Source organism: Athene cunicularia (genome assembly GCF_003259725.1).
Source record: "Athene cunicularia isolate RWA chromosome Z unlocalized genomic scaffold, athCun1 chrZ_part1, whole genome shotgun sequence".
NCBI lineage: Eukaryota > Metazoa > Chordata > Aves > Strigiformes > Strigidae > Athene > Athene cunicularia.
The window spans coordinates 11,111,270-11,136,431 of NW_020799142.1; the positions used below are offsets into that span (position 1 = coordinate 11,111,270).

The 25,162-nt window shown below is 41.8% G+C and overlaps 1 protein-coding gene across 3 annotated transcripts in view; it reads right to left on the reverse strand.

The window, feature by feature from the left end:
- Nucleotides 1–853: 853 nt before the first annotated feature.
- Nucleotides 854–25,162, reverse strand: part of LHFPL2 (LHFPL tetraspan subfamily member 2) — a 117,533-nt gene continuing 93,224 nt past the window's right edge. For 2 of the 3 annotated variants that reach the window (XM_026865391.1, XM_026865392.1), the window contains 2 exons: nt 17,442–18,229; nt 854–2,641 (listed from right to left, as the gene is read on the reverse strand). In XM_026865391.1, coding sequence (XP_026721192.1) covers nt 2,385–2,641; nt 17,442–17,871 — 687 coding nt within the window. In that variant the 5' untranslated portion in view covers nt 17,872–18,229 and the 3' untranslated portion in view covers nt 854–2,384. Of the gene's footprint in view, nt 2,642–17,441; nt 18,230–22,369; nt 22,456–25,162 lie in introns of those variants that run through there. The other variant, XM_026865393.1, reaches the window with a different exon arrangement.

Sequence of the window (25,162 nt, forward strand, 5' to 3'; positions counted from 1 at the left end):
TTGTCCAGTATGTTTGAATTAAGGTAGTCAGACTCCTGTTAAAGTTTGAAAACTCACATTTTAATTTAAATTTAGATTGAAAATAACATCACATCACTCATGCTAACAAACGTACATAGTGGTGCCTCAAGAACAGAAAAACAGTACCACAAATAAACCATGGCTCAAAATCTACTCTAGCTGTTCCTATACAAAGCGGCTGTGTTGTATACATTACTGCCTTGCTCTGCTTTTGTTGGGCTCTGTCCTTTCCTTGAGGTAGGCACCAGCACCCACTGCTTCCAAGGAAAACTTGTCCTCTCTGTTTACCACTAGGAGGTGAGATACTCTGATGTGGGGTAACAATGCAAAATGGAAATGATTTGGCTGAAAAAAAATCCCTTAGAAGCCAGAGAACTTTATTGAGTAAAATAGATACAAAGGTGATATAGACAACCCAGAAACAGCTCAGTAGCAGTGGTTTTGTAGTGCCACATTTTATAAATAAAGCACATTAAGAAACTTGCTGAGCCTTTTCAGTTTTTAGATTATATATTGCCAGAGATGGATATAGCTTCACATTTGAATTGCCTGTATTACATAGATCTGAGTATTTCAAATCAACATATAAGGGATTTTTGTTAAATTTTTAAGCTGCAGTTAATAGTGGTGTACTAGTCTTCAAAATCAGTGATTCTGTTGCATTACTCTATGCCTTAGTTTTTGTCCACACCACTGAAACTCCAGCCACTCCTTCCTGGGGAAGTCCCTTTTCAAATATCTTGTTTAAAAGCAAAAAGTAATGGGAGAAGGAAAAAAAAAAAAAAAAGAAACCAGGCGCTGCACAGCGGCCGCCGGAGGGGTGCGCGACCCGCTCTCGGACTGCGAGCGCCGTGAGCAGCGTGCCGAAACCGGCCATCTACCTGCACGGTGACAACCGTTTTTGAATGCCTATAGATAACTAGTGGCACACTTCAAGGAACGGGCCAGGCATAAACAAGAACTTCTGCTCCATATTACACAGTGAAGTGACAGAGCAACACTGTCACTGGATGATGCTAAACTACCAAGAAGTAAGAAGAGTCTAAAATTCACTTAGTATTTCATTAGAACTACTTTTCAGATGAATTATCCCCCATGCTCCTATGGCACTGTTGCATCCCTCCTTTGTTTTTCAAAATACCTTTAAAATTTGTTTTCAGGAGTAGTTCTAGTAAGTGATGCAACACTACAAGTAATACAACCAACTGCCTTTCAGAAAGGAATGTCATTTGTGGCAAGCCCTCTTTAATTTCTGCTGATTTAGTTGGAAAGGGGTCCGTACTACATGCGGTTTTTTAAAAAAAGTAAAACTGTCTTCCCAGCCATGTAGAATTTGGCAAGACTTCCTAAAAAATGTAAATTTCTTATGGACTCATGTGGCTCTGGGTCATGAGACAGACCCATCTGTAGACTAGGAATGAGGTTTCACTGGCAAAAGAAAGAATAATACTGTTGGAGTCCAACATGTGATCTGCAGTTGCAGGAGAGGCTACAGCCCAGGCCAGGCTGTTGCCATTTTCAAGATAATGCCCAGCTGTGCAGTGTAGACTTGTTATCTGCTTGGGATTTCAAGCATTTTAATAAAGGCTGTAGAAATATTTCTTAACAACAGTTATTTCAAACAATGTTGTCAGGTGAAAGCCACAGTCTAGTCAGTGGAAGCAAAACCATTTACCTTCTAAGTAACAACTGGCACACACCTTGCACTATAAGCTTAAGACAAGGAAACCTGGCAGGGACTAAATTTTTTTAATGTTTAAAGATTGGTGTAAACTGCACCACGTCAGCTTTGCTCTCTCCAACATATACCTACTATCTGAGAAGGCACTGTACTTTAAGGAAGTTCAGTATCAAAAAGCACCTCAATGAAAAGTATGGTACCAAATCAGGTGGTGGTGAAATATTCACAGGCAAGGGGGGGGCCCTTGGAAAGAAAGCCTAATTAAAATAGGCTTCTGTATATAAAAAAAGGAAAATGTGCTGGCTTTTATTATTTTAAATCCAAATTCTTCAAAGTGACCAAGGTGGGTAAGGCAATCTGATCAATCAGAATTTGTCAGTTATAACAAAAACATTCCTGCTAAATACACATGATTCCACATCTCCCCAGTCAGATTAATATATACCACTGTCTCCTGAATATAGAATGAAACTAAAAAAATCCCCAAGTATTTACATTCTGCTTTTGGGATCCTTTCTCTGATCCTCATTGCCCAGCAAGGAAGAAAGACCATTTCAGTAGTTCCGGCCTGGAATGCATGGGGCTCAATCACACAGATGGTAGAAACGGGTAAGTGAATCTGCTTGCCCAGTCAATGGAAAGCAGATTAACATCCAGGCACTGGTATTTTTCCCCACTGGACTTAAAGGAGGCAGATAAGGTTTTTTCCTTCTTCAATTTCTTCTTGCACTTTGTCACTGGATGTGGCTATTTCAGCTTGCGCCGAGAAGACTGCACAGACGAACGTCAGAATAGTGCCACCAATAGCTGTGTAGAAAGCCCAGCCCAAGGAGCAGTCTCCTAGTTTGTAAGCGGAAGCATAAGGTCCACAATAGCTTATTGCTTTCTGGCATCCCCAACCTGCAGGGTAAAGTATCAAGCCTAAGATAAGGAAGAGGCCTAGAAATAAAAACAGAAAGACAGAAGTTTAACAAATGATCAGTTTAACACCTGTTAAACACAAGACATGTAGTAATGGTTACCATGGTCACTACTTACTCCCAAGCACCAGGATTTATAAGATTCTTCCTCATCCATCCAGTCTTCCTTTACTGATTCCCTAGTATATATTATTGCAGTGTTTTATGTAAACTTGGAACTATCCTGTGATATTTACTTGTGAAAGGCTTATATGATAATGGCCAAATTCTTAATCTCTATATTCCTTCTACATCCTTTGTTTTCACACCTTATTGCTAGGTATACAGAGCTTGCAGAACATTCGGGCATTTCTGCCAACCATTTATACTTGTACTTGCACTTTTCAAATACTTAGGAATGTTTCCATCCACTTCTGAATTTGTATTTTGCTAGGCCTCATTCAGCTTTAGTCATTCATCATAAACATTTTTCCTCTGCAGTTTTCCTACATTGATTTTCTTGCATAGAAAAAAATTATGAAAATATCTCACACTTCATCTGCTTATTTGGCCACATTATGACATAGTAGAAAACTAATATTGCCAGTTCAGTAAGATGCTTTTGTAATACAGGGATTTCTGGAGTCAGAAGTCAGAAGTCAAAAGATCTAAGTAACAACAGCCAGTGCACAGGTAACACTGGGATCCTTTAAAGAGGCAATGACTGGATGATCTTAAAGGTCTTTTCCAACCTAGATGATTCTGTGATACTGTGACTGCTGCAGAAGGCAAGCACATGCAGGAGCAAAAGCCTAAACTCATCATCTTGTTAAACTGCTTGAACACACTGCTGTGCCTCATGCTGGAAGTAAAAAGCTCAGACTAGGTGTTTTGCCTGTCTCCTATTCATAGTTTTCTCTCCTATGAGAAACAGTCTTTATCTAAGCAGTGAGGGCTTCATTAAAAGAAATTAAAAGTCACATTAAAGTCCAATGCACACATGATGTGTCTTTGCACAAAGATGAGAGATTTAATCAAAATGCCCAATATGCTAGTGGCTACAGTGGTCTCGTATGGGCCCTGCTAAAAAAAAAAAAGAATCACAAGGACTTAAAAGCAGATCTCCCTCATACAAGATATGTAGGAAGGAGCTAAACATCAGGACAGCTCATAGGTATCAAACTTTTCTTTCTGTTTTGTTTAAAATTTTACTCAAAACAACAGGAAGAATTATGAAAAATAGTTCTTGCTTAAACATAACCAGTTTATCCAGAAAATGAACACAGCCCTACAGATCCCATAAACATTACCTATTTAATTGTCATGCCCTGTAAAGCCCTTTATTCAACCTGGCACCTTGACAAAAATAGCTGGTAAAGGTGCTGTCACTTTCTAGAAGTGGGCTGAAAGTTGTACTTTTTACGTCTGGTGCTGGTTCACCCATTAGATTTCATCTAATCCCAAAATTTCTACAAAGTAATAAAATAGAAAACAGTCCACTTCCCTATACTAAGAGATTACCAAGAACAGCTGTAAAGTCTTGTTCACATATTCTTCAATTCAGCTGGCCTGGCCTATTCGGCAGTATGTTAGGTTTCCTTAATTGTTTGTTTAAAGAAATTCAGCCTGATGCAAGAAAACTTCCGTACTGTGAAAGAAAAACTGGGTCCTAGTTAGTAAGCAGTTAATACACACAAAATGCAAAAAAACATCATCCAACTGTCTAAAATTAATGTCTGTGAATGCCAGACATTTCACAAAAGAAAGCCCTTCCTCCAGCGTTTTTCTAACAATGACACAACACCATGGCATGAATGAACTAAATGTCATTATTCTTTGGGGCGGCAAAATCCATTAGTGAGTGATATCCATTCTCTGTGAAGGGATTTCATCACTGCTTACATTTAAGAGCCAGTGACAAATTTTATGCAGTGTTTCCTGGCTGACTGGCCAAACTACGTTAAGTATTGCTTTATCTTGGACAGACCTGGATAAGCTGTGCTTCCATCCTGCTGAGCCCTGCAGCTCTTTCAGACTAAACACCAGCAGTTCCTTCACCTCTATTCATCACTAGTTTCCTGTTCTGCATAACCAACATGACCATACTATGTATTTTTCTGACTGTACACTGGTATGGGCCAGTTGCCATTTTCTCTTAACGATCACAATTCCTTTGATAGTTAAAAATTACCATTGCCAAATTAAGAAGCTAGATCTGGAATGCCAATGTTGCTGCTGCCAGCAAAGAAGTTTTTAAAGGTTACCACTCCATTGCTCACAAACCTAGAGAGCCTGTGTTAACAGCAAATCTATGCTTATGGCTGAGTCACAAGCAGGAGACTTGTGAAGAAGCTACATCCATCTCTATTTACCAGAAATAAAGCACTGAACAACTCCTGAAAGCTACTGGTTCATGGTATGTGTGCCTCAAGCTGAAAAGTCGTTACCCAAAACTCAGCCCCTAGAAGGCTGAAGCACTGCTGACAAGTGTAGTCATCAGGACTTTACTGAATTAAAACTTTTTTTAAGAGTACAGAAAATGCCTGGAGACATATTGACTACAGCCTGTAACTGATAAACTACAGCTGTTTTCTCACAGATGAAAACAAGATTTAGAGAAAAGTTTTAACTACGGACTTGCATGTGGTCAAGAGTCTTACCTGATTTTCCCTTCAGATGGCTAACTTTGTGAAGCCTACACTGGCCTAGCATAATGAAAACAAACAAAAAAGTACTGGTTTCACTACCAAGCCTACCTTCTACTACTCCATTTCAGTGTAGACAGACAGCTTCTCAAGACATGCACATCTTACTATCACTAATATTTATCATCATTTCTCATTTCATTAATACCTGGTTCCTACTTGATAGGAAAAGTGAATGAAGATGATTCAATTAAGCCAATTCAACATGTCCTCAACAGAAATGGCACCCCTTGGATTTCATGCTAACAGCAAGTAGGGAGGCACAGTCTCATCACATATTCAGCTCAAACATCCAGTCAGCAATGGCTGAGTGGCACAGGGTGCTGAGATCCCTTCCTGACGCTCCCGGCCTGCCCAAAAAAGGGTGCTCAAATAAAAAGACAAAGACACGCTTTGCCTCTGGCTTCCCAGTAACTACAGAAGAGATGGTCACACGCTACAGAGCTCATCCTCACAGTCTAAAGAGCTCATCTCAAGGACTGCAGCTTAAAATAGAAGGTGCTTTACCACCCACCAGCAGAGCAAACCACGGATTAATGCAGAAGCCAGCAATCCAAAGCACTTAACTGTCCAACTACCTGTAACCAGAGCAGCAGCTTTTAGAGACCCCTGAAAAAGAATCAGCTCTCTGCTCCTGGGAACACAGATGCAGAGGAAAGGGAAGGAAATATGCCCATGTGGAAAGAACAAGGTAAAATATACCAGAGGTTTGTTTCTACAGCTATCGGTGTAGCCTTGAGCTACATCTAACACACGTGCAAGCAGCTGCAGTTGAGCAAAAACAATGTACAAGGGGAAAAAACACATTAAATTCTCGGTGTTCATTTCTCATACCAGTGTCCATGGGGCAGAGCCTGGTCAGGTCTCTCAACATCTCTTTGCTTCTTTGATAGAAGCATAAGCTTAACTGCCTATATCCCTGCCTTTTTGTAGCTGCTGCTCAGTCCCTGGGGCTCGCCTGCCTGCAGCTATCTTGTTTTGGTTATTTATTTGCATTACCACGGAGCCTGGCAACTCTGCTCACAGTTTCTGCCTCCAGTGCCTGATAATCTGCTTTCAGACAAGACACATGGAGATGGAACACAAGGCCCAAGTGAGATAACCCCCAAACAGCATACCGGCAATTGCTTCATCAAATCCATAGCCTGTCAGTTACCAAGTTCTTCTTTTACTGCCTCTGCAACAAGACAGCCTTGAGAAAAACGTTGAAGGAAGAGAAATGGGTTTTCAGTTGCTTGTGGTCAGCACAAAGCAGCAGGGGAGTGCATGGTTTTGTTTTCTGAATATTCCCCAGAAGGAAGGTGGAGGAGGGCAGTGGATGGGCTGCACAAAGCCAGGAGCAAAGTATCTTGCCAGTGAATGAAAGATGGCAGAGAACATGGCCTGGAGCTTACAAGGGGCTGAAAAGGGGAACCAAGCGCATTCATTTGGCATTCATTTGTAATCAGAGCACACTGGAACAGAAGACCAGCTCCTAGTACAATCAAAAGTTGCTTTTGGGATTAACTAGGTTCCTTGAATTTGATTTGGTTATTCGTACACTTGACTCATTGAAATATACTTCTGTATTTAACCTGTATCGCAGGGCTTTCTAAGCCATTTAATGCTGTAAATTAAGATTAAAGCACTTAAGCTTTTGTTAGCCACAGAAGTGTAAAGCTCAATTTTGTGTTGTATAATTTTATTTCAGCATAATCTGATAAAGCAACAATTATCTCCTGTCAACAGTTTGTCTTGAGATGTATCTGGCAGGAGGATGATAAATATTAATGATAGAGATTTCTTTTTCTTAATAACTCAGTTTTTGCTCTTGTCTCAGCGTCTTTGAAGAGAAGCCAATCTTCAAGAGAAAGAACAGAACAAAAATCAAGTACTCTGAAGAAAAGTTTTCTGCAATGAACCCTTTCAGTTTGTCATGCTGACATACACTAATTGAGAGTTTTAACTCTCAGCCAGTCTACCTGTAGAATTATTGCTGATTGTTCCTCCTGCTGGGAGGAACAAATTCATTTGAAAAACATTACCAGCTGTTTTCCACTGTGCTCCTCTACTGGCTTGAAGAGCTCAGGCTTGCTCTGTTCTAGATTTAACTCCCACTCTAAGCACAGCAGCACTGCTAGGAGTGCAGCTTTTGCTGTACACATACTCTTGTTCCTACTTCTTAATTAGGTCTATCCTACTTCTTTAAATCAGTATGATAATTTTTCATAATTACATTTTCCTTTTTGTTAGTTGTTGCCAGCTCACCATTACCTTTCCTCTTAGGATTCTTTAAAACAGAGGTCTGAAGGAATGCTATACAATGCTGCCAAATGCCTAGGAATGACAACAGAAAACTATTTAAATTACTTTTTTATCCAGAGACCTCATCTGTAATTCTTTGATATAAGTGTGTCACCAGAGAACATTTCCCCATCTTTCACTGAAGGCAATTTGCCCACATAACATTTTATTATCAGTCCCTAATTACCTGCTTTCAGCAAGAAGCCTTAAGAAATACAGAATTTAAGTGAGATTTAGATTTTATTGGAATTATTAGACTAAAATATATTTCCTGGTTACAACACAGACAACCAGTTAACCTAGAACAGCAGTTCCATATTCAAATGAAGTAAAAGCAACCCGTTTCTCCAAAAACACCAAACGCATACTGTGAACTATCAATATAAATACAGCAGACTGTACTGCTGTGCAACTGTGTTTCTGAATACAGTTCAGTAACGCTTTTTCTATAGGAGAAGCCTTTTCGTATTTGTGCACCAACAATTTTTTTTCCCTTTTAAGGGCCTGGAACTGCAGCAAGCGATTGCTTCTGTTTTTTATACACTGCAGTGGCACTGCCAGGCTAACATCGTGGAAAACCAACAGACTGGTCTATCATTATGGGCATTTGTCACATTATGTACTGGAGTCAGATCTGAGTAAAAGCTTTTTCATTCCATCCTTGGAAGCAACCCTCGAGACAGGGGTTAGGCAGATGCTTGTTTAGTTGAGTGAAGGCATGCCATTTAGTTTTGACATTCTCCTGTGCAGCTGCTGTTGTGCCATATAAAACAAGAGCATATACTAACAAAGCCAATTTCCATTGCAAAACCTGAAACTATCTTCTCATTTCCTAGCAAAATAGCAAAAAAGTTTTTAAATGCTGCTGAAGAAACAGGAAATTAAGCAGCTGTGATCAGTGAGGTGGCACTGTAACAGGCTCCCATAGAGCAGCACAACATAGCAAGAACGTTTAACAGGAAAAAGGTAAAGGTGGGGATGGATTAGCCTTGCACAACACCATGCAGGCAGTGCAGGCTGGCTGCTTCCTCAGTGGCAGTGATCCTGGTCATTCTCATCTGTGCAACCACAGGAGGTTAACACTCAGCACCAGCCAGGCAAAATAATCCTGCCTTTATTGCTCCTATTTCCAAATGTATCAATATGATACCTGAATACCTGAACAATTTAATCTGTAAAGTATTTGTACTAACGTACTATGCTATCTTAACCCAAGGAGGCTTTCATATATGCAAACTTTCCCTGAGAAACCCCTACGCAGCAGGAATACTACCAGGTTGCCATTCACATGCTTTTGACCGCTTCATCCACTGACAGACAACCAAAGCGACAGCCTCCTACTTGGCAGCTGTTTAACAGACACCTTCAGCCCTGTGAAATGATTCAGTAATCCCATTTTAATCAGAGGAGAGCTAACAAGGCAGGCTCAGGCCAGCTGACATGCTAGTCTCAGCAGTCTACACTGGCTATAGAAAAAGGGTGAGGGTGGTGTGGAGACTCTGAAGGGAGCGCTGGGTACAGCACCCACAGCACAGGGCCCCAGACCTGCCTCTACAGCTGCTCTCCATCCCTTTGGATGACTGGTAGACCCACTGTATGCAAGCAGCTGACCAGAGGCAACAAAGTCTATGCCCAAAAAGAAGGGAGACTCTGCAAGCCCTAATGCCTTGGAGACAGCCTCTGGCCCACTTGGAAACACTGCAGAACAAAAAAGAAAAAATTTGTAACATTAAGATCAATGTTTAAAAAAGCCTACCTGGACACCACATTCAATGCAGGTTCACACAAGCAGAGGGGATCTGGGATAAACTGGAAGCATGGCTGTTGAGGCTAGGGAGGGTTGCCAGTGGGCAGTGCACCAAGGCAAGGTTCATCCTTCCATACCTGTAGTCACTGTGAAGGACTGCGGTCATGTACAGATTTCAGCATACCTGAGATACGCCCAAGCTGAGGCAGGAGAATGAATTATTTAAATCTATAACCAGGTGATGGCTCAGAACCTGCACAGATATTTTTTTTTTTCTGTTTATTGTCTCAGAGTCATATAAGGGTAAGCATTTACTGGAAGAGAAAGCAATTCCCTAACCACTGCCTTCCCCAAACTGAGGAATAGGGAATAGGGTAAGATCCCTACCCTTTTCAATGATAAATTAACTATACTATTTGCTCATGCGTCTTTTCCCATTTATTAAGAAAATGAAAGATGCTCATTCATAACCAAACCTATGCAAACATACATAAACTGCTGATGGCATTACTGATATTTGGTGTGGAAACAGGGACAGGACTACAGTGCAGGGGGCTACTGGTAAGTAGTCTATAGTAACTATTAAGTATATTTTGCTACCCACAGAAAAAGCTAAAAATAAGCCAGTTTATCAGCTTGATTTGGGTTGCTTTGGCAGAATGACATCATATGGGGGAATTCACGGTTTGTTTTTTTTTGACACTGGTGTGATCTAACTGCTTGGACTTCTCTGTAACAAAGTTTGAGCCTGCAGACTCCTGTTCTTAGGAGAGGGAAGGGCACATTCATCATTAGCTTTTGGTGAAAGCTCATTATCTGGGAGGAAAGGAGATGTGGAGATGAAGAAAGATCAGTCCCAGACCCTGAAATGACACCACTGCCTCTTGGAGGGCCATCAGCCATGTAGAGTCATGTCACCACACTACCAGGGGCTCCTGTGCTGCAGATGCTAAGCCTGCAATTAAGTCAAGATAAAGCACCTTGTAAGGGAAAAGCCAAATGTTTACAAGTTTCCAGCAATCCAAAGGCAACTGAAGACTTCTCCGCTTGTAGGGCCACTGCTCAAGCACAGCCATAATGGCTGGTCACCTCTCATGGTTTTCCTTAAAAGCAAATGAAGCACTGTGTGTTTTTAATCTAGGACAGTGCAATAAACTGCTTGAAGCTGCTAAATGAGCAACTAAATTGTGGATAGTAAATTTGGGAGGTTCCTGAGTCAGGGAAGGAAATACCAGGCTGTGTCAATTATTCCATCCATGAAAGAAGCAGAGGAAAAGACCCATTATATTTCACACCACTTACCATAACCTCTTCCACTGCTGTTCATCCAGTGAGTGCCATGCCCTCCAAACCATCAATCACTTATACTGAATCATCAGAAAGGGAATGAAAACCACCACCTCCCAACCACAGCTCTGTAAGGGAGACTGGAGCAACAACCTGCCTTGGCTTAAGCAAAGAATAAAAGGTCTGCAGGCCATCTTTTTCATGGCATTACATTTCCTCAATACCAATCCCACAGCACAAACAAGACCTCAGCGGTGTGGGGGGAGGAGCTGCAGAGGAACTAAGTATCAGCGAGAAGGAAAAGGCAAAGGGGGGTGCAGGATGGGGAGAATTTCAAGTGGCTTCATGGGTCGTACACCAGCAGAGTGCAGGTCATGTGCATTGAGGAAGGAAGCAAAACTTAAAACCACTGATTTCCTTCACCACCACACCAAAGACAGGAGCTAAGCATAAGTTAGCCCCCCCATCTTGAAAAAGCCACTTTCATCTTTTTTCTTGCATTTGAGTGAAAACACAGCATTCATGAGTTTACATATTCTCCTAGTGTTTGTATCCTGTATACAAACTGCATCATCAGTCTTGCCTCTGAGGCCTGGAAGCAAAAATCCAACTGAAAGGGAGCTCTGCTACCCTCCTGCTATCCCCCTGGCTTCTCAGGGGACAGCCAGCACTCTTACCCCACATCACTAGGTCAGGGGTATAAAGGAGTTTCTGGCATCTCACCTACACCAGTACAGGTAAGGGACCTCACCTTGGTGTGCACACGTGCCACAGTAAAACATTTCTCAGTGGGCTGTGTGAGAGTCTTACTCTGAGCACCATTTTATGGAAGAGATTTATGCCTTCTGAGTAAATCAGCTGCCAAACTTGATCACTGAATATTTTGTTTAATTTTTTATTCTTTTTGCAATCCGCTGTGTCTTTACTGGTTCCCATGTGCCTACCTTGGTAGTGCAGGAGATGAGCCGACCACCAAATCTAACAAAACACTGAAATCTTCACTCGATTTCTTTGAGGTTGCTAATACTCTCCCTCAGGCTCAACAGCAATTTAGCACTTGAACTCAGTTTTCCTTCCCTGGCATATTCCAACCCAGCAGTCCCCTTCACTTGAACTTTCAGCAACCAATGTGTATTAGATATCGTGCCGGCATTTGGCCATATAGGTTACAGGAAGCACTGTACCGCAGACAGCAAAAGCAGTTCAGACTGTCAGGATTTCCATTAGAAATTCACCCCTCCCCCTCCCCCCCTTTTTTTTCTTTCTTCCCACCCCAAGAATTCAGAATGCTGGCATCAGAAAAGAAAAACTCTGAGCTGAATCCAAGAGGAAATATGCTTTTTGAAAAATGCATGCTCTGCATTTTAGAAAGACAAACAAGAAGCTTCCTTGCCTTCGAGGGCAAAACCACTCTCGCTCTGCTTTCCTGCTGCCTGGGCTCCTCAGCTGCGCAACAGCATCCATCACCCACAGGCAGTTACGTGAGCTCACAAGGTGCTTTTTTCCTTGTTTGCCAACTTGGCCCCTTCTCAGAGAAAATAATGCTTTTTGACAGCACGCTGCTGCCTACAACTGAATATCCTAGACTACTCTGCAACTATCATAATCTTTCACATCATGCTCCATGAATCAAAATGCTCTAGTAGCCTCATGCCTTCTTCACAGCAGCTTGCTTCTCCTTCTGTGTTTTCTGCCCTCTCTGAGGAACGTCCTGGCTGACCTCCTGCTTCCCGCTCTGCAATAGCTTCCTTACCATCCAGCAGCCAGGAGTGTGGAGCCACATGGGCCCATGGCCTCATGCACCATGAGCCCACCCTTCACAGCTGGATCCTCTTGATACACCCCCACAAGTAGCTCCAGATTCCTGTTTCTTTCAGATGGTTCCCATCATACTCTGCTCAGGCCATCTTCCTAATCACCCAGGCTCCCGAAATGAAATGATGACCAATAAATATTACACGCTAAACTATTTCTTAAACAAGAGATGTAAAACAAACTCTTCCAGCAGCAAAGACAGACTGTTACAGACATGGCTGGCTTCAAACTGGGTTTCACCTCTTCATTTTAGAAACTTGTGGAGAAATGTCCTTGCATTTGAGGGTAAAGCTGCACTCCTGAAACTGAACTACTGCCCAGGTACTAAGTAGTTTCTGACAGAAGAACTCCCCAAGCAGGGAACAGAATAAAAGGGAAAAAATAAGAAATCAAGGAAAGGACAGAAGAATGAATGCAGACAGAGCTTGTGAGATACCTGAAAAGTACTATAGAAGACACTTCCTGCTTGGGACTGAGCAGGACAAGTGCCAGGGGCAAAAATCAGCCTCCCAGAATAAAGCAGAGGTACAAGAGGAAATGCTGGGCAGGACAAAAGTAGAGTGAAATGATAAGAAAACCTCAGTGCTGAGTGATGAGAGGAGAATACTAAAGTAGGACCCTGGACAGGAAGAAACTTAGTCATCCCCCAGCAGTGCTGGAAGAGAAACTGCTGGGATGATGGAGGGAAGACCAAACCTGCAGCATCTGAGCCCAAGCAGACAGACTCCAACAAAGTGGCCAAGGGAACTTAATGCTCCTGGCCTGACTGCAGTCACCTTTGAAGACACAAATCTCTGCCTCATCTGACTGGACGTATATCTGTTAAAGGCGTTAACTGCCAGCGGCCCAGCCTGCTAAACCACATGACAGTAAAATGCAGCCATGCATTCACCTGACCAAACCAGAGACACTGCTTGGCATGTGGCTCCGGACACAGTACTCCTGGCTGATGCAACCCAATTTTTATATGGGTTGTTTTTTCCATGCTACTGTCAGAAACCTCTTTAGCCAAGTCCAGTTAGACCTAGAAGTCAGTGGACTGTGAACAGAGAAAGTAGTGAGAGGCAGGTGAACCATGACAGGCCTCCCAGATGAAGTCATCAGCACTCTGAAGACTTTAGAGAAAAAGAGCAATTTTAATCCCCTTTCAGTAAACCTGCCTGGCAATATAGCCCCACTCCAACGTGGCAAAGCAGGAGTAACAGAAACTGAACTCACAAACCCAGCTGCCTTCCAGACACACCAGCACCCTTTCCTCTCTGCTCTCTCCAAAGGCTTCCCAGGCATGTGATGGCGTAGCTCCCCAGAAGGAAACACAGGGGCCTGCTCAAGTTTTGCGGTTGAGATAATGTATGTGCTGCTAATTTAGCTTCTGCCTCCTGGCACACAGTCAGGCTGTTGCTAATGGGTTGTGGCTCACTGGCAAGTCAGGCAGCCACTGGCTGTAAGTGAAGGGGCTGCGACCCCCCAGCTACGATGCTGGGGGCTGGCTCTGCCCAGCTATGCCCTTATTGGTTAAAAGAAAAAGTCAAGAGAAGTTGTTGGTGAATTTCATAAAGGAAACTGTCAGAGACAGAAGCCAAACCAGTTTTAGGCTCTGTCCTAAAGCTCCCCTCCACCCTCCTTTGAGGCTAGGTTGTTTAGATTATATTACTTAGTGAAGTACCCAAGACCAAATAAGGCTTGTAAACACATATGCAGCTATCCTATATACATATCAAGGTAGGTCAGTAGGGGATCACCAATTATTTACTTCCTATAACTAGATAATTACTGTGAAAATTTACTTTGAATTGGTTCTTATCAGCTACCATGCAATAACATGCTGCCTCTTCTAGCCTCTGCATTTCAAGTGATTCACAGACTGTAAAAATAGAATACTTTCCCAATAAAGACACTCAAATGAAAGCCTGCCTAGTCCTCATGCTATTGGGTAGTAATTATCTATTTAATTACATGGCTCCATTCTTTGCACTCCCTATTACAGAGAAAAGATGCTTTTCCAGATGAAACAATCCTCAAACATCTCCAAAACCAGGGCCACTGTTTACTGTTTCTACAGCTCCAGAATGAAAGGCACTGCAGTCTGAAAATAAGTGGTAGGTCTTGCTCGCTAACAAAGGAATTACAGGAGTTTAAACAAAAGCCAGATTTTCTTCCTTTATGGCTTTGTAATTCTAATTTTCTGCCACAAAAAAAGCCTCTGTGGACCAGATATATGTATGGCTCCTTCCTGTTGACCTAAATAAGAGTTTGCACATTTGTCCAAGGGCCATAACAGAAGAGACGTTGCTTTCTGTTCTGTAATTTCACCACAGGCATCATCCAGGTCACAACCAATGTTGCTAGACTGAAAAGATGTATCTGGTGTCTGTTACTGTTTTTTTTTCATTATGAATTCCAGGAATAAATTAACTTGTTGTATGTTTTTAATTATATTAAATCTCCACTGCAAAGATATGGAGATTTTAAATGAGATTAAGTCTGCGAGATCCTGAGTTCCTGTAGATGACTCTACCATGGGTGCATCTCATCTTTGAAAATGAGATGTTTGACATAGTTGCAAATATTGGACTGATACAGGCTGACAAAATTATTTTGTGAATTCTTCTCCTGTGCTTATTAAAAACATAATTGTTCACATTTGAAAGAATGATCTTATGCTTAAGATAATTAAAACAGGGTTTTATCTTGTTGTCTGGTCTGGGCATTAGTCTAGCTATCATAATCCCTGTATGGATTATGCAGACAACTGTCCTTGAACAACTTTCTTAAGCATTTTCCAAAACTCAGGAACTGAGAAAGTTGAAATTAACAGCTGTGATAAAACATAAGGAAAGTAATTTCAACTAAGTAAGTAGATGCTGTAAAGCTACTGGCACAAAGTAGCAGTGGACCCAATAAAACTAATCTTGAGAAAACCAGTTGCTAGCCACAAGGCACCTGGCTGCAAATGCTGGCAGGCATATTTCTCATGGCAACAGTTTCGGTAATGTAACCTTTCTATTACCAGTTTCATGCTGTGTCATTTATCTGAATTATAAGAAGGTAAGTGCTTCTATCCTGACTACAGCTCAAAAAGACTGATCTGTCCTCTAATCAACCATATTGTTCAATTCTTGAGGCCACAAGTCCCCTTACAGGTACAGCTGGTTTGATAATAAAAGATAAATCTGTCTTTGCATGTATTTTCTCACAAATACATGGTCTCCAGAACAGTATTTTAAGATACAAGAACCTACTTCCTGCTAATTTTTCATGTTCAACTAGATAGCCAGAGTACATTGTAAGTAACCTTTTCAAGAGACCCAAGTCTGACATGCTAAACATCTATTTGTGCTACTAACCAATCTCTCCTATACAAATACCCCTCCAAAAGAAAAGAGTGTCATCTCCTGAAAAACAGGTTTCATGGATTATGTCTAAAGTAAGAAAGAAATGAGCTAAAATCTTCCCCTGGCTTAATCTGCACTGCAGAGCTGCTTCCTTTTGCACCGATTCTGTCAAATTCTGTAAACGAGGAGTGACTACAGCAAAACCTGTAATTTCTGTCTAAAGGATATTAATCTGCTAATTGAATGTCATCACGTGAGCAGACGCATCTTGAACCAACTCAGGGATCTAATTCTGCCTCAGAAGCAAGCACAAACCTTACATTGTGGGTGACATGAAATAAGCAGTACACTTTTATACCAGATACATGAAGTGGAGGATGGTGAGAACCACTGTGCTAGTGCTTTAGGAGCCAGCATCAGCTGGTCCCTGGACCATACCACCAGCTCTAGAGGGCTGTAACAGGAAGCAAATTCATTTTTTGCCTACTTCCTCATGTATGTTTAGAATAAGATTGTTTTAGGTCTCAACTAAGAAAATCAAATCAACAAGGTTCATAAAGGTTTGAACATCTATCATTGTACCTCCTGTCTAGATATAGACACCACAGACGTGTTTGGCCACCTCAGTGAAGGTGAGGAGGAGAGAAGCTGGATTCACATTTCAAGCAAAAAAAGTTAAAACTTCTAATTTTTGTTGTAATGAAACCATTTTATGAATTGAAAATATGTGCTTAAGAGCACCAAGAGGAAAAGAGGAGGTGGCCCTGTGCATTCCCTCCCTCCTCACAGGTCTCTGAGGGCTGCCAGAGGTTCGGCAGAAGACTGCTCTCCTCCTCCAGACGACCACACACAGAGAACACAAAAGATGGAAGACCTGCACTTGGGACAGGTTCTCCCCAGGGCTCACTGGTGAGTACAGAAAGCCACCTACTTCTCTAACAAGAGGCTGTCCCATGTTGGTTTCCTAACAGTTATTTAATCTCTGTAAAATCCATGGGTTTAAGCAGAAACACCAAATCTCTAGAAACAATTTATCTTTTCAGGCAAAGCACAGCTGATACTGGGACAGTGAAAAGATAAGCTTATTGGACTGTGTAACTGTGGCTGAACAACAAACTGCCTAAAGGAAGGGTTTATCATAAGGTATCGCTTGTCAAGCTCACAGCCTTGAATAAGGCTGCTTAGCATGAAATGCTGGAGAACTGGGTGTGCAACTGCAGGCTGTTCTTACTGCCTGGGGTGGTTTTTGCTCTCACCACAGTCATGAAGCCTCTGAGACACTGAGAAAACTGCCTTTGGTCCATGGAAAAATTACTAAAGTAGCAAGAGGGAGGTAGACTGCCTTAATGTGAGTATTAACTTTGCTCTCTGCTGGTAACAAAGGAGAGAAGTTTTTGATACTGAAAGAAATTCAGAGGGAAAAAAATGAATAGCAAACAAAAGCAACTGGTCAGTTCATTCTGGCACACATCACACTTCAGTTCCGATGCTAATGTCAATGTATTACATGCTGTACAGCTATAAATTTCAATTGTGTTTGAATAAACCAGCATGTAGAACTGCTTTGGGTCTGCCTAATGCAGTCTGTAAACAGGACAGAATCACTGTATCTCTTCAGCAGAATGGTCCAAAAATTAAAATCTTTAGTTGCTCTCAAAGTGCACATACCTGCAATCCCTTGTAGCAGCCCACAGACATTAAAAATGCTTTTCTTCATAATACTCTGCACACACATAGTAAAGACAGACACAAATGCCACGGCACAGAGAATCATGATTCCCACGGCTAGGAAAATAGCGGTTGCCTGCCAGAACCCACTGGCAATCTCATTGAAGTTTTCGGCGTAAGGACCACAAAGCGTGTCTCGTCTAGAAAGCTGCATGTGGGAGATTCTGGTGCAGCGCCCATAGATGCCCAATGTTGGATGGTAAGGCTCCTGCGACCCCCCTGCTCTGTTGTCCACATCCTCGGAGCTTGAAGGCTTTGCTTTGCCAATCAGCCAGTCTGCACTCATGAAAGCAATGAGCTCTGCAAAAGCCACCACAATACTCAGGAGAGTCCATAGCATTGACCGGCATGTTACAATGACATGACACATATTGATGTCCAGTGCTTGTGATCAGTGCAGCTGACAGTCTTAAAATCCAGGCACAAGGGGGGAAAAATTAAATTAAAGAAGAAAAAAAAGGATCCTAAGAAAATCACTGTGGCTGCTCTGCCTGCTCTTTCAGCTCTCTCATAAAGGCCAAGACGAAATTTCTCAGGAGAAAAAGTGAACAGTCCCAAGTTTTGCAAGCAGTGCAGTCATTTGATCTCTCCGTTTAGTTTGTCCTTTTTTCTTTCTGGGATAATGAGCTCTGAAGTACACTTTTCTTTCTTAATATTCATACTGGCACATGATGCTAAAGGCTGGCGGGGGAGGCTGCAAGGACTGCTCACTGTTTGACATCACACACCTACAAGGAAAAAAAAAAAAAAGACAACACATCAGCAGTGAGAAAAGACTTCCTTTCCACCCCCACAACAAGCCCAGATCTTGCACAGAAACACATCAAAAAACTCTAACAAGGGTCTGTCAAAGACAGCCTGCTGGAAACCTCCCGGGTTTGTCCCATGGGAGTGATTAATCTCCTGCTGCCCAGCCTTACTCATGGTATCTGCTCTGTTCCATCCCATTGCACATGTTTGTCAAGCACTTTGCAACAAAGGTCTCAGTAACACCCAGCGGTCCCACCTACTCCTACCACCACGCCCCCATCATCTTCCTCTGCTCGAAATTACCAAGGTTGCTGGCAGTTACCCAGCAAAATGTTTGAACACGTTTAAGCAGTTTCACAGGCATAGGGCTCCTACCTTCAGTTTGGGGAGGCCGCACAGCACTCATCTAGGAATGAAGCCAGGTACAGCTCCACATGCCACGAGCACCTGGGTGAATGGGGCAACGAAGGAACCTTGTTCCAACCTCCTGGGCTTCTGCTGACTGCAGCTGAGCCAAACCCAGCCTCCAGAGGAGGCAAACAGGATTGCAGCTGGGAACAACCCACCCTGCGATGTGGTGACACAGCCCATCCCTTTGAAGCCTGGGTTTTGCAGGAGCGGCACTTCCCCGGGTTCTATATCCAGCCAGTTCTGTATCCACCAGTGTTTCAGAAAAGCAACCTGCCTGCATGTATGCCACACATTTCATCATGAAATGATGCCAACACTGGCAGCCTGTGGTGACTTAGCCATTGTAAACAGGAATCTCTGGAAAAACACTCCAGTTGCTGTCCAGTGGCCAAGAGCCCCAGTGAGAAGAGTTGCTAGTCAGCCTTGAGCTTCCCTACTCCTCTCAATTCCTCCCTTCCACAGTCCTGTGCATGCTGGGACTACAGCAAAACATTCCACAGAGCTTTCCCCAAGCCTTTATGCTGCCTTTCAATAGTAGCTGATGACATTCCCAGAGTTTACACTTAGTACAAGAGGCAATCAGAGATCACTATACTTTTAACTCATACCCAAATACTGGCGTCAACATATGGGTTCTCACATGACTCTGAGCCTGAACTGAAACTGTGTCGTCTGAAAGCAAGGGTGGTAGCAGGAAATGCCCTCACTTTCTACCCTCTCTGTGATGAGAATGTAGCATTTCCAAGTTTTCCTCACAAAAACCAAAATACTGACATTGAACTGGAGGCAAGAGAGTCAAGAACCAGATCTGGACCTCACTACTGCACTGCTGCCAAATAGACAGGGGTCAGCAGACACCAGGAAAACAGTCATCCCCAATTTTTTATTTTTTTTTTTAGCTTTGTCATGGGGTTGGAATTTACTTTCTTAGGAGTTTTAAACCCAGTGGTTGAATCCAAGTCCCACTGAATGCAAAATGGAACACATCCCCACAACTTCAGCACATCTGGAACTTCATCCAGAAATTTCCACTCCTTCCTATACTAGTTGTAGTGAATCATCCACAAGATTTTATCCGCATTTCTTTTCCTCATTTCAGTCTGCAGACTCCTCTGGTACTAGCAAATACACAGACTTAAGCTGCTGGGCCAATAACTGAATTTAGCCTTCTTTAGTTCGATGTTACAGCATTGCCTTAGAAAAAAGCAAAACATACTTAGTTGTGCTTTTAGCCATACTGAGATAACAGTTCAGCTCATTTTCCATTTTTGGGGGAAAGCATTAAGTTTTTAAGCAACCTGACATACTGATGACTTGAATACACCCTTTGTCATAACAGAGAGCTGACGTGTCAGCCTGCCAAAAAAAAGTTAATTATCTCAGTATTTCCACTTTAAATAACAACTGGAAAGTAGGAAATGTCCACTACAAATCTATATTCTTCTGATGTCATCTGCACAATTAAAGAGAATTTAACAGAAAATGTCTTTACTTTTAAAGAGAAATTCCAAAAAGCTCTAGAATCTGTATTTCTGTGCAAGCACCCACACCCATGTGAACTCATTTTGTGATTCCAGGATTTCAAATGAGGTGCAAGGAACACAGGAGTTGAACACCCATCATAGCTGTTACTGCTTACTCTGTACTTGCTGAACATAACATACTGTTTATTGAACAGAGATGAGAACAAAGTTCATATTTACTTAATAGGTGGAAATTCCAGATGAACACTGGCAGCCACAAAAACATGGTACTGGTAAAAAATGTGGGATGCCATTATTAGAATCAGAAGTAAAGACCAAAGGGGTTCTTTTCCATTTGAAATGCAAGTACAAGAAAAAATTGCAGTAACAAAGTCACTGCCTAAGCAAAACAGCCTATCTAAAGATGATATGGAGGTAACGTCAAATGTCAGGACACTGGGACATATACTTCCCTGTTTTGCCACACAGGAAAACTTCACAGCACTTAAAAATTAGTAAATGTCATTGATAGTAACAGTTCAACAGAATATACTTTGCTTTCCAATGAAACTTTCATAATTTGGCTTTTCCTAGGTAATGAGTACTTCATTCTGGTATAAAAAGTGTCTCCAGAACAATGTACCCTTATTCATGGGAGAACTTCTCATAAATTTATTCTTGCACTAGCGATGCCCTCAAATGGCAGTGCCACTCACCACTCACTTTTTGTGAGCAGACAGACAGAAACACATGAAGTAGGATGGCAAGACCAGATGAGGGGCAGGGTCACTCTCCTACAACTCCTTTTTGTGAACAGACAGACCGAAACATATGAAGGAGGATGCTACACAGACCAGAGGAGGGGCAGGGGCACTTAAACTTTGTGAAACTTAGACACGAACAATTGCAGATAAAATACTGGAGATAAGTTAATAGTTCAGACACACCTGTGTAGTTAACCTCTTCCTTCCAATACACCCCACCTTGAGTTTCCAAACGAACCTAACCAATTCTCACATGCCTCCAACAGCATGTTTGTGCCATACATTGAAGCCTTTCCAGCTACTGACTGCTAAATAACTGTGCTTCATGAAGCTTCCCTCCAGGACTCTCTTCACCCCTTATATTTTTGCTCAACAGAAACTCAAGCTAGGTCCTTGCAAGGCTGAACACTGGCTATTTATTCCTCCTCTCAGTTTCCCATCCCTTGACAAGTTTTCTCCATGACAGGACTCTATGTTCTTTACAGCACGCCACTCAATATCCAGCTCTGACCAACTGTCAAAATATTTGCTTTGACAGCCTGAATTCAAAACATACAATGATTCTCTAACCCCTTTCATCTTAATACATTCAAAATAATTCTCACTGATGAAGCAGACTACAAAAAGTAGGCTCGTCCCTTAGTCATTTGGGCCTCCCTTTATTTTTACTATTGCATTCAGTTGTACAAGCATGGAAGGAGGCCATCTGGACTGGGAAAGCAGGTGCTCCAGGAGGGAAACAGACCCACACTGCAAGCACCATGTGAGCCACACACCACAGCAGCTCCCCAGAGTGAGGGTCTTGGCAGCACTATCCCACCCCACCAAACAATGTGCTGCTCCTCAGCTGGACAACACAGCTCTTGGATGGGTCAAAACTACACCTTCAGCCTCATTTCTCTGTTTCCTAAACCATTGTCATGGTCAGGCTCTGCATTAAATGAAGACTAACACAGTAAAAAGACATCAGTGAGAACATTAGATCCTCACAGCCTACAGAGAGAATAAAACTGAGTTCTTGAATGCAAAAATATTTTGGTTGTTTTAATCTATCAAAACAAACCAGCTTAAAATATCACTAAAATATTCTTCCTCTTTAGATGCAATTTTGACAGACATATACTCTGCCTCAAGTTATACCTGCACATCTCTAGCTAAGACTATTCAGCTGTTGCCTTTTACTACACAATATTGCTGTATGTTAAGTAAATAAATAACATCTATTTTTCTGAACTAGATAAAGAAACACACTTGCCTCCATTTTGCTTATACTGCCAAAACCAGAAGTCAGAAGCTAATCAAAACTGTAATATTTGAATTAACGTTTTGAATTTAGAGATGTTGAACTGCAGGGTTTTGCTTTGGCATACGGGGCAGATACAAAGGAACAGCTATCTGAGTTCAAATCTGAGTCAATCACATACCATGGCAGTTTATTTTTAAAAGGTGTCCTACAAGCAATTTACAAAAGACCAAATACCTTCCAGAACAATGTTATGGCCAGTCCATCATGCTCTCTTTATGGCTTGACTGAAGACAAGGGCTCAGACTAAACCCAGCTTTCACCCTTCCCAGCCTGGTTCTGTCAGCCCAAGAGAGAGAATAAATCATTTTTAGATAAGTGGCTTTTGGCTTGGCTTAAACAAACAGCTAAATGGAAGGCCACACAGACTGCTGAAACAGTCCCAATTTATAAAATAAATCCAGGCACAATTAGACATTTTCTTCTGAAGCTTGCTACAGTCCAAAGCACAACTATGCAGTTTCTAAACCTTGTTTACAATACACAAACTTGAGCATCTCAAAACCAAAAATGTGCAAACCTTGGAAGCTCGGGTTCTGCTTTCTCTGAAACATTGTTTGTTAGCAGGTAAAACACTGAAAATTCTTTGAACTGTGAGAGTCGAAGTGGCTTCTATTTATATTGATGTTTGCAGACTCACTATGTAAAACAAGCAGAAAAAGGTGCACACGCTAAGACTCAGTTACCACAACCTGACCCCCACCCACGTCGACCTGAGCTCCCACTTTATGCATATTCCATCCTTAGGTGCTGCTGGACAAGCAAGTCAGTCAACTGTGAGCTCACCCTGCCTGGCAGAGTGAGGTGGCCATCAAACCACAGAGGCAGGAGGGACAACACTTAGACAATGTGGGATGAGCATTAGAGATTATTCATTTTCTGGGTGAGTGATAAATGTGAGTAAAGAAATTTCTCCTTCCACCTGGTCCCCTCACAGGAGGTGTTTAAATTTAAGTTCCAGGAGCTGCTGCCCAGCAGAAGAGGGCAGGCTTCTCCTGACTTCCACTCAGTCTTCAAAGTAGTGGACCACACCCAAGTAGCATTTCTCAGGAGATACCATCATGAACACCAACCCACCCTGTTAAAGGTGCACCTCTGCATTTTTATCCCCACATACTTATATATGACTTGAAAAGGTATGTTCATCACAATCCCATCACAAGAGAACAGGGACAAGGATTAATGCTTAAGGAGAGACAAGTTGTCACAAAAGGCTTGGAGAAAGCTTTCTCTGCAGATCACAAGGAGTTCTGCTAGCACTGGTTTCTGGTAAGCAGTGCATGCTCACCACGGGAAGCACCTGGACCAAGAAGGAGGAAGACACTTGATACTTAAGTGTGTCCTTGTTTTGTTTTTTTTACATACAAAACATTTCAAAGTCATCAAAAATATTCAGGGTCAGATAACAAAACCCAAGAAGGTGCTTTGAAGCTGAAATGGTTGCACAGCTTCAGACAAACAGCAGAGAATAAGCAAAGGATTCCCTCCCCTTCCATCCACTTTCATATTTTCATCAAATTATTGCCTACTAAAACAACATTTCAGAGCAGAGCTTTTTACTTGAACAAAGCTTTGATTAGTTGTCACTTGTGAAGTAAAGACCAAGAGCAAACATTTGCATATCTTGTAAATATTTAACTGTTATAAAGCTGCACAGGCATATTCCTGAGTGCATTATTGTGACAGGCTGTTGAAATCATGCCACCCTGTTCATAGACAGATGCTTTTCACTGGTAAAAGGAGGAATGTAGATTTACAGTGCGCTACATCTTGTTGGCACAATGTAAGATGTGAAATATAAATAAAATATTTTGTAAAATAGTTAAAAGTCACTGAAATATCCTAATCAAATCCCTATTTCCTTGCCTTTCATATGAATTATGTCCTGTTTACTTCCTAGCAAAGGCAGAGCTTGTAGATGTAAAATCTTAAACTCTTCATTATGTGCTCAAATGCCCTAATTCTATGTACACCAACAAGTAAAAAATAAATACATAAACAACAACAACAACAAAGTTGACAGTGACTCTTGTTCTCCTGAGGCAGCTTGAGATGGTAATTCCATCCCATTTTGCAAATGGGCTTCTTCCTGTTATGGTATGGAAAATGCCATCTAATTACAGGTGGGTTTGTTTCTAGAATACATCATTGTAAAGGAAATAAATGTAAAACTTATTTCCAACTTTAAAAAAAGGAGTTGAAACATATTATTCTCTTTCTGACCTCATTAAAAGCCATCGCAAAACTCCCACTGACTTTAATGGGGTCACTATATCACTGAAAAATCACTAGAATGAGAGTTTCCAAACTTTCAGACCAACTGCGGGGGAGGTTTTAACACAGGACTGATTTCCCTCTTCCCTCATCCAGACAAAACTTTGCTTATTGCCCCCCTACTAAGAGGAGATCAAGCTAACTCAGATTTCCAGCATCTCCTCTGAACCACAAATTCTCAGGCAAGATATTTGTTCCATTGCTCCATATTTATTGACTTAACAAAATTCCTTAAACCTACAGCCATTATATTGTTTTGAAGACTTACTCAAGATCTTGTGCAATTCCAAAATTTATTAAAACCTATGAGGCTAAGGAAAGCTAATGTGTTGTATTTCCATTGTTGTTATCTCAAGAGAAAATTACACATCACATCAAAAATCATCACTAAGGGAGCAATCTTGGCTACAATTAGTGATAGCCTAACTGCTCAGGAATTTACCAACTGGGAGTGGAATCATGAGTTTCCTTTCCTACTAGCTCACTGAAGTTTCCATCTTCAAGAGTTATATCTGAAGCTCCCTTTCTTGTTTACCTGCAACATCACATCTGTCAAGCAGACCCAAATATTAATTTCATTGTGATTACTTCTTACAACAACTCTTAACTACAGCTTCTGAATGACTGGCAGGGGAGAAAAGGTGGTTAAGGTGAAAATGGGAAATCAGAAGGAAAGTACTACTAATATTTGGTAGC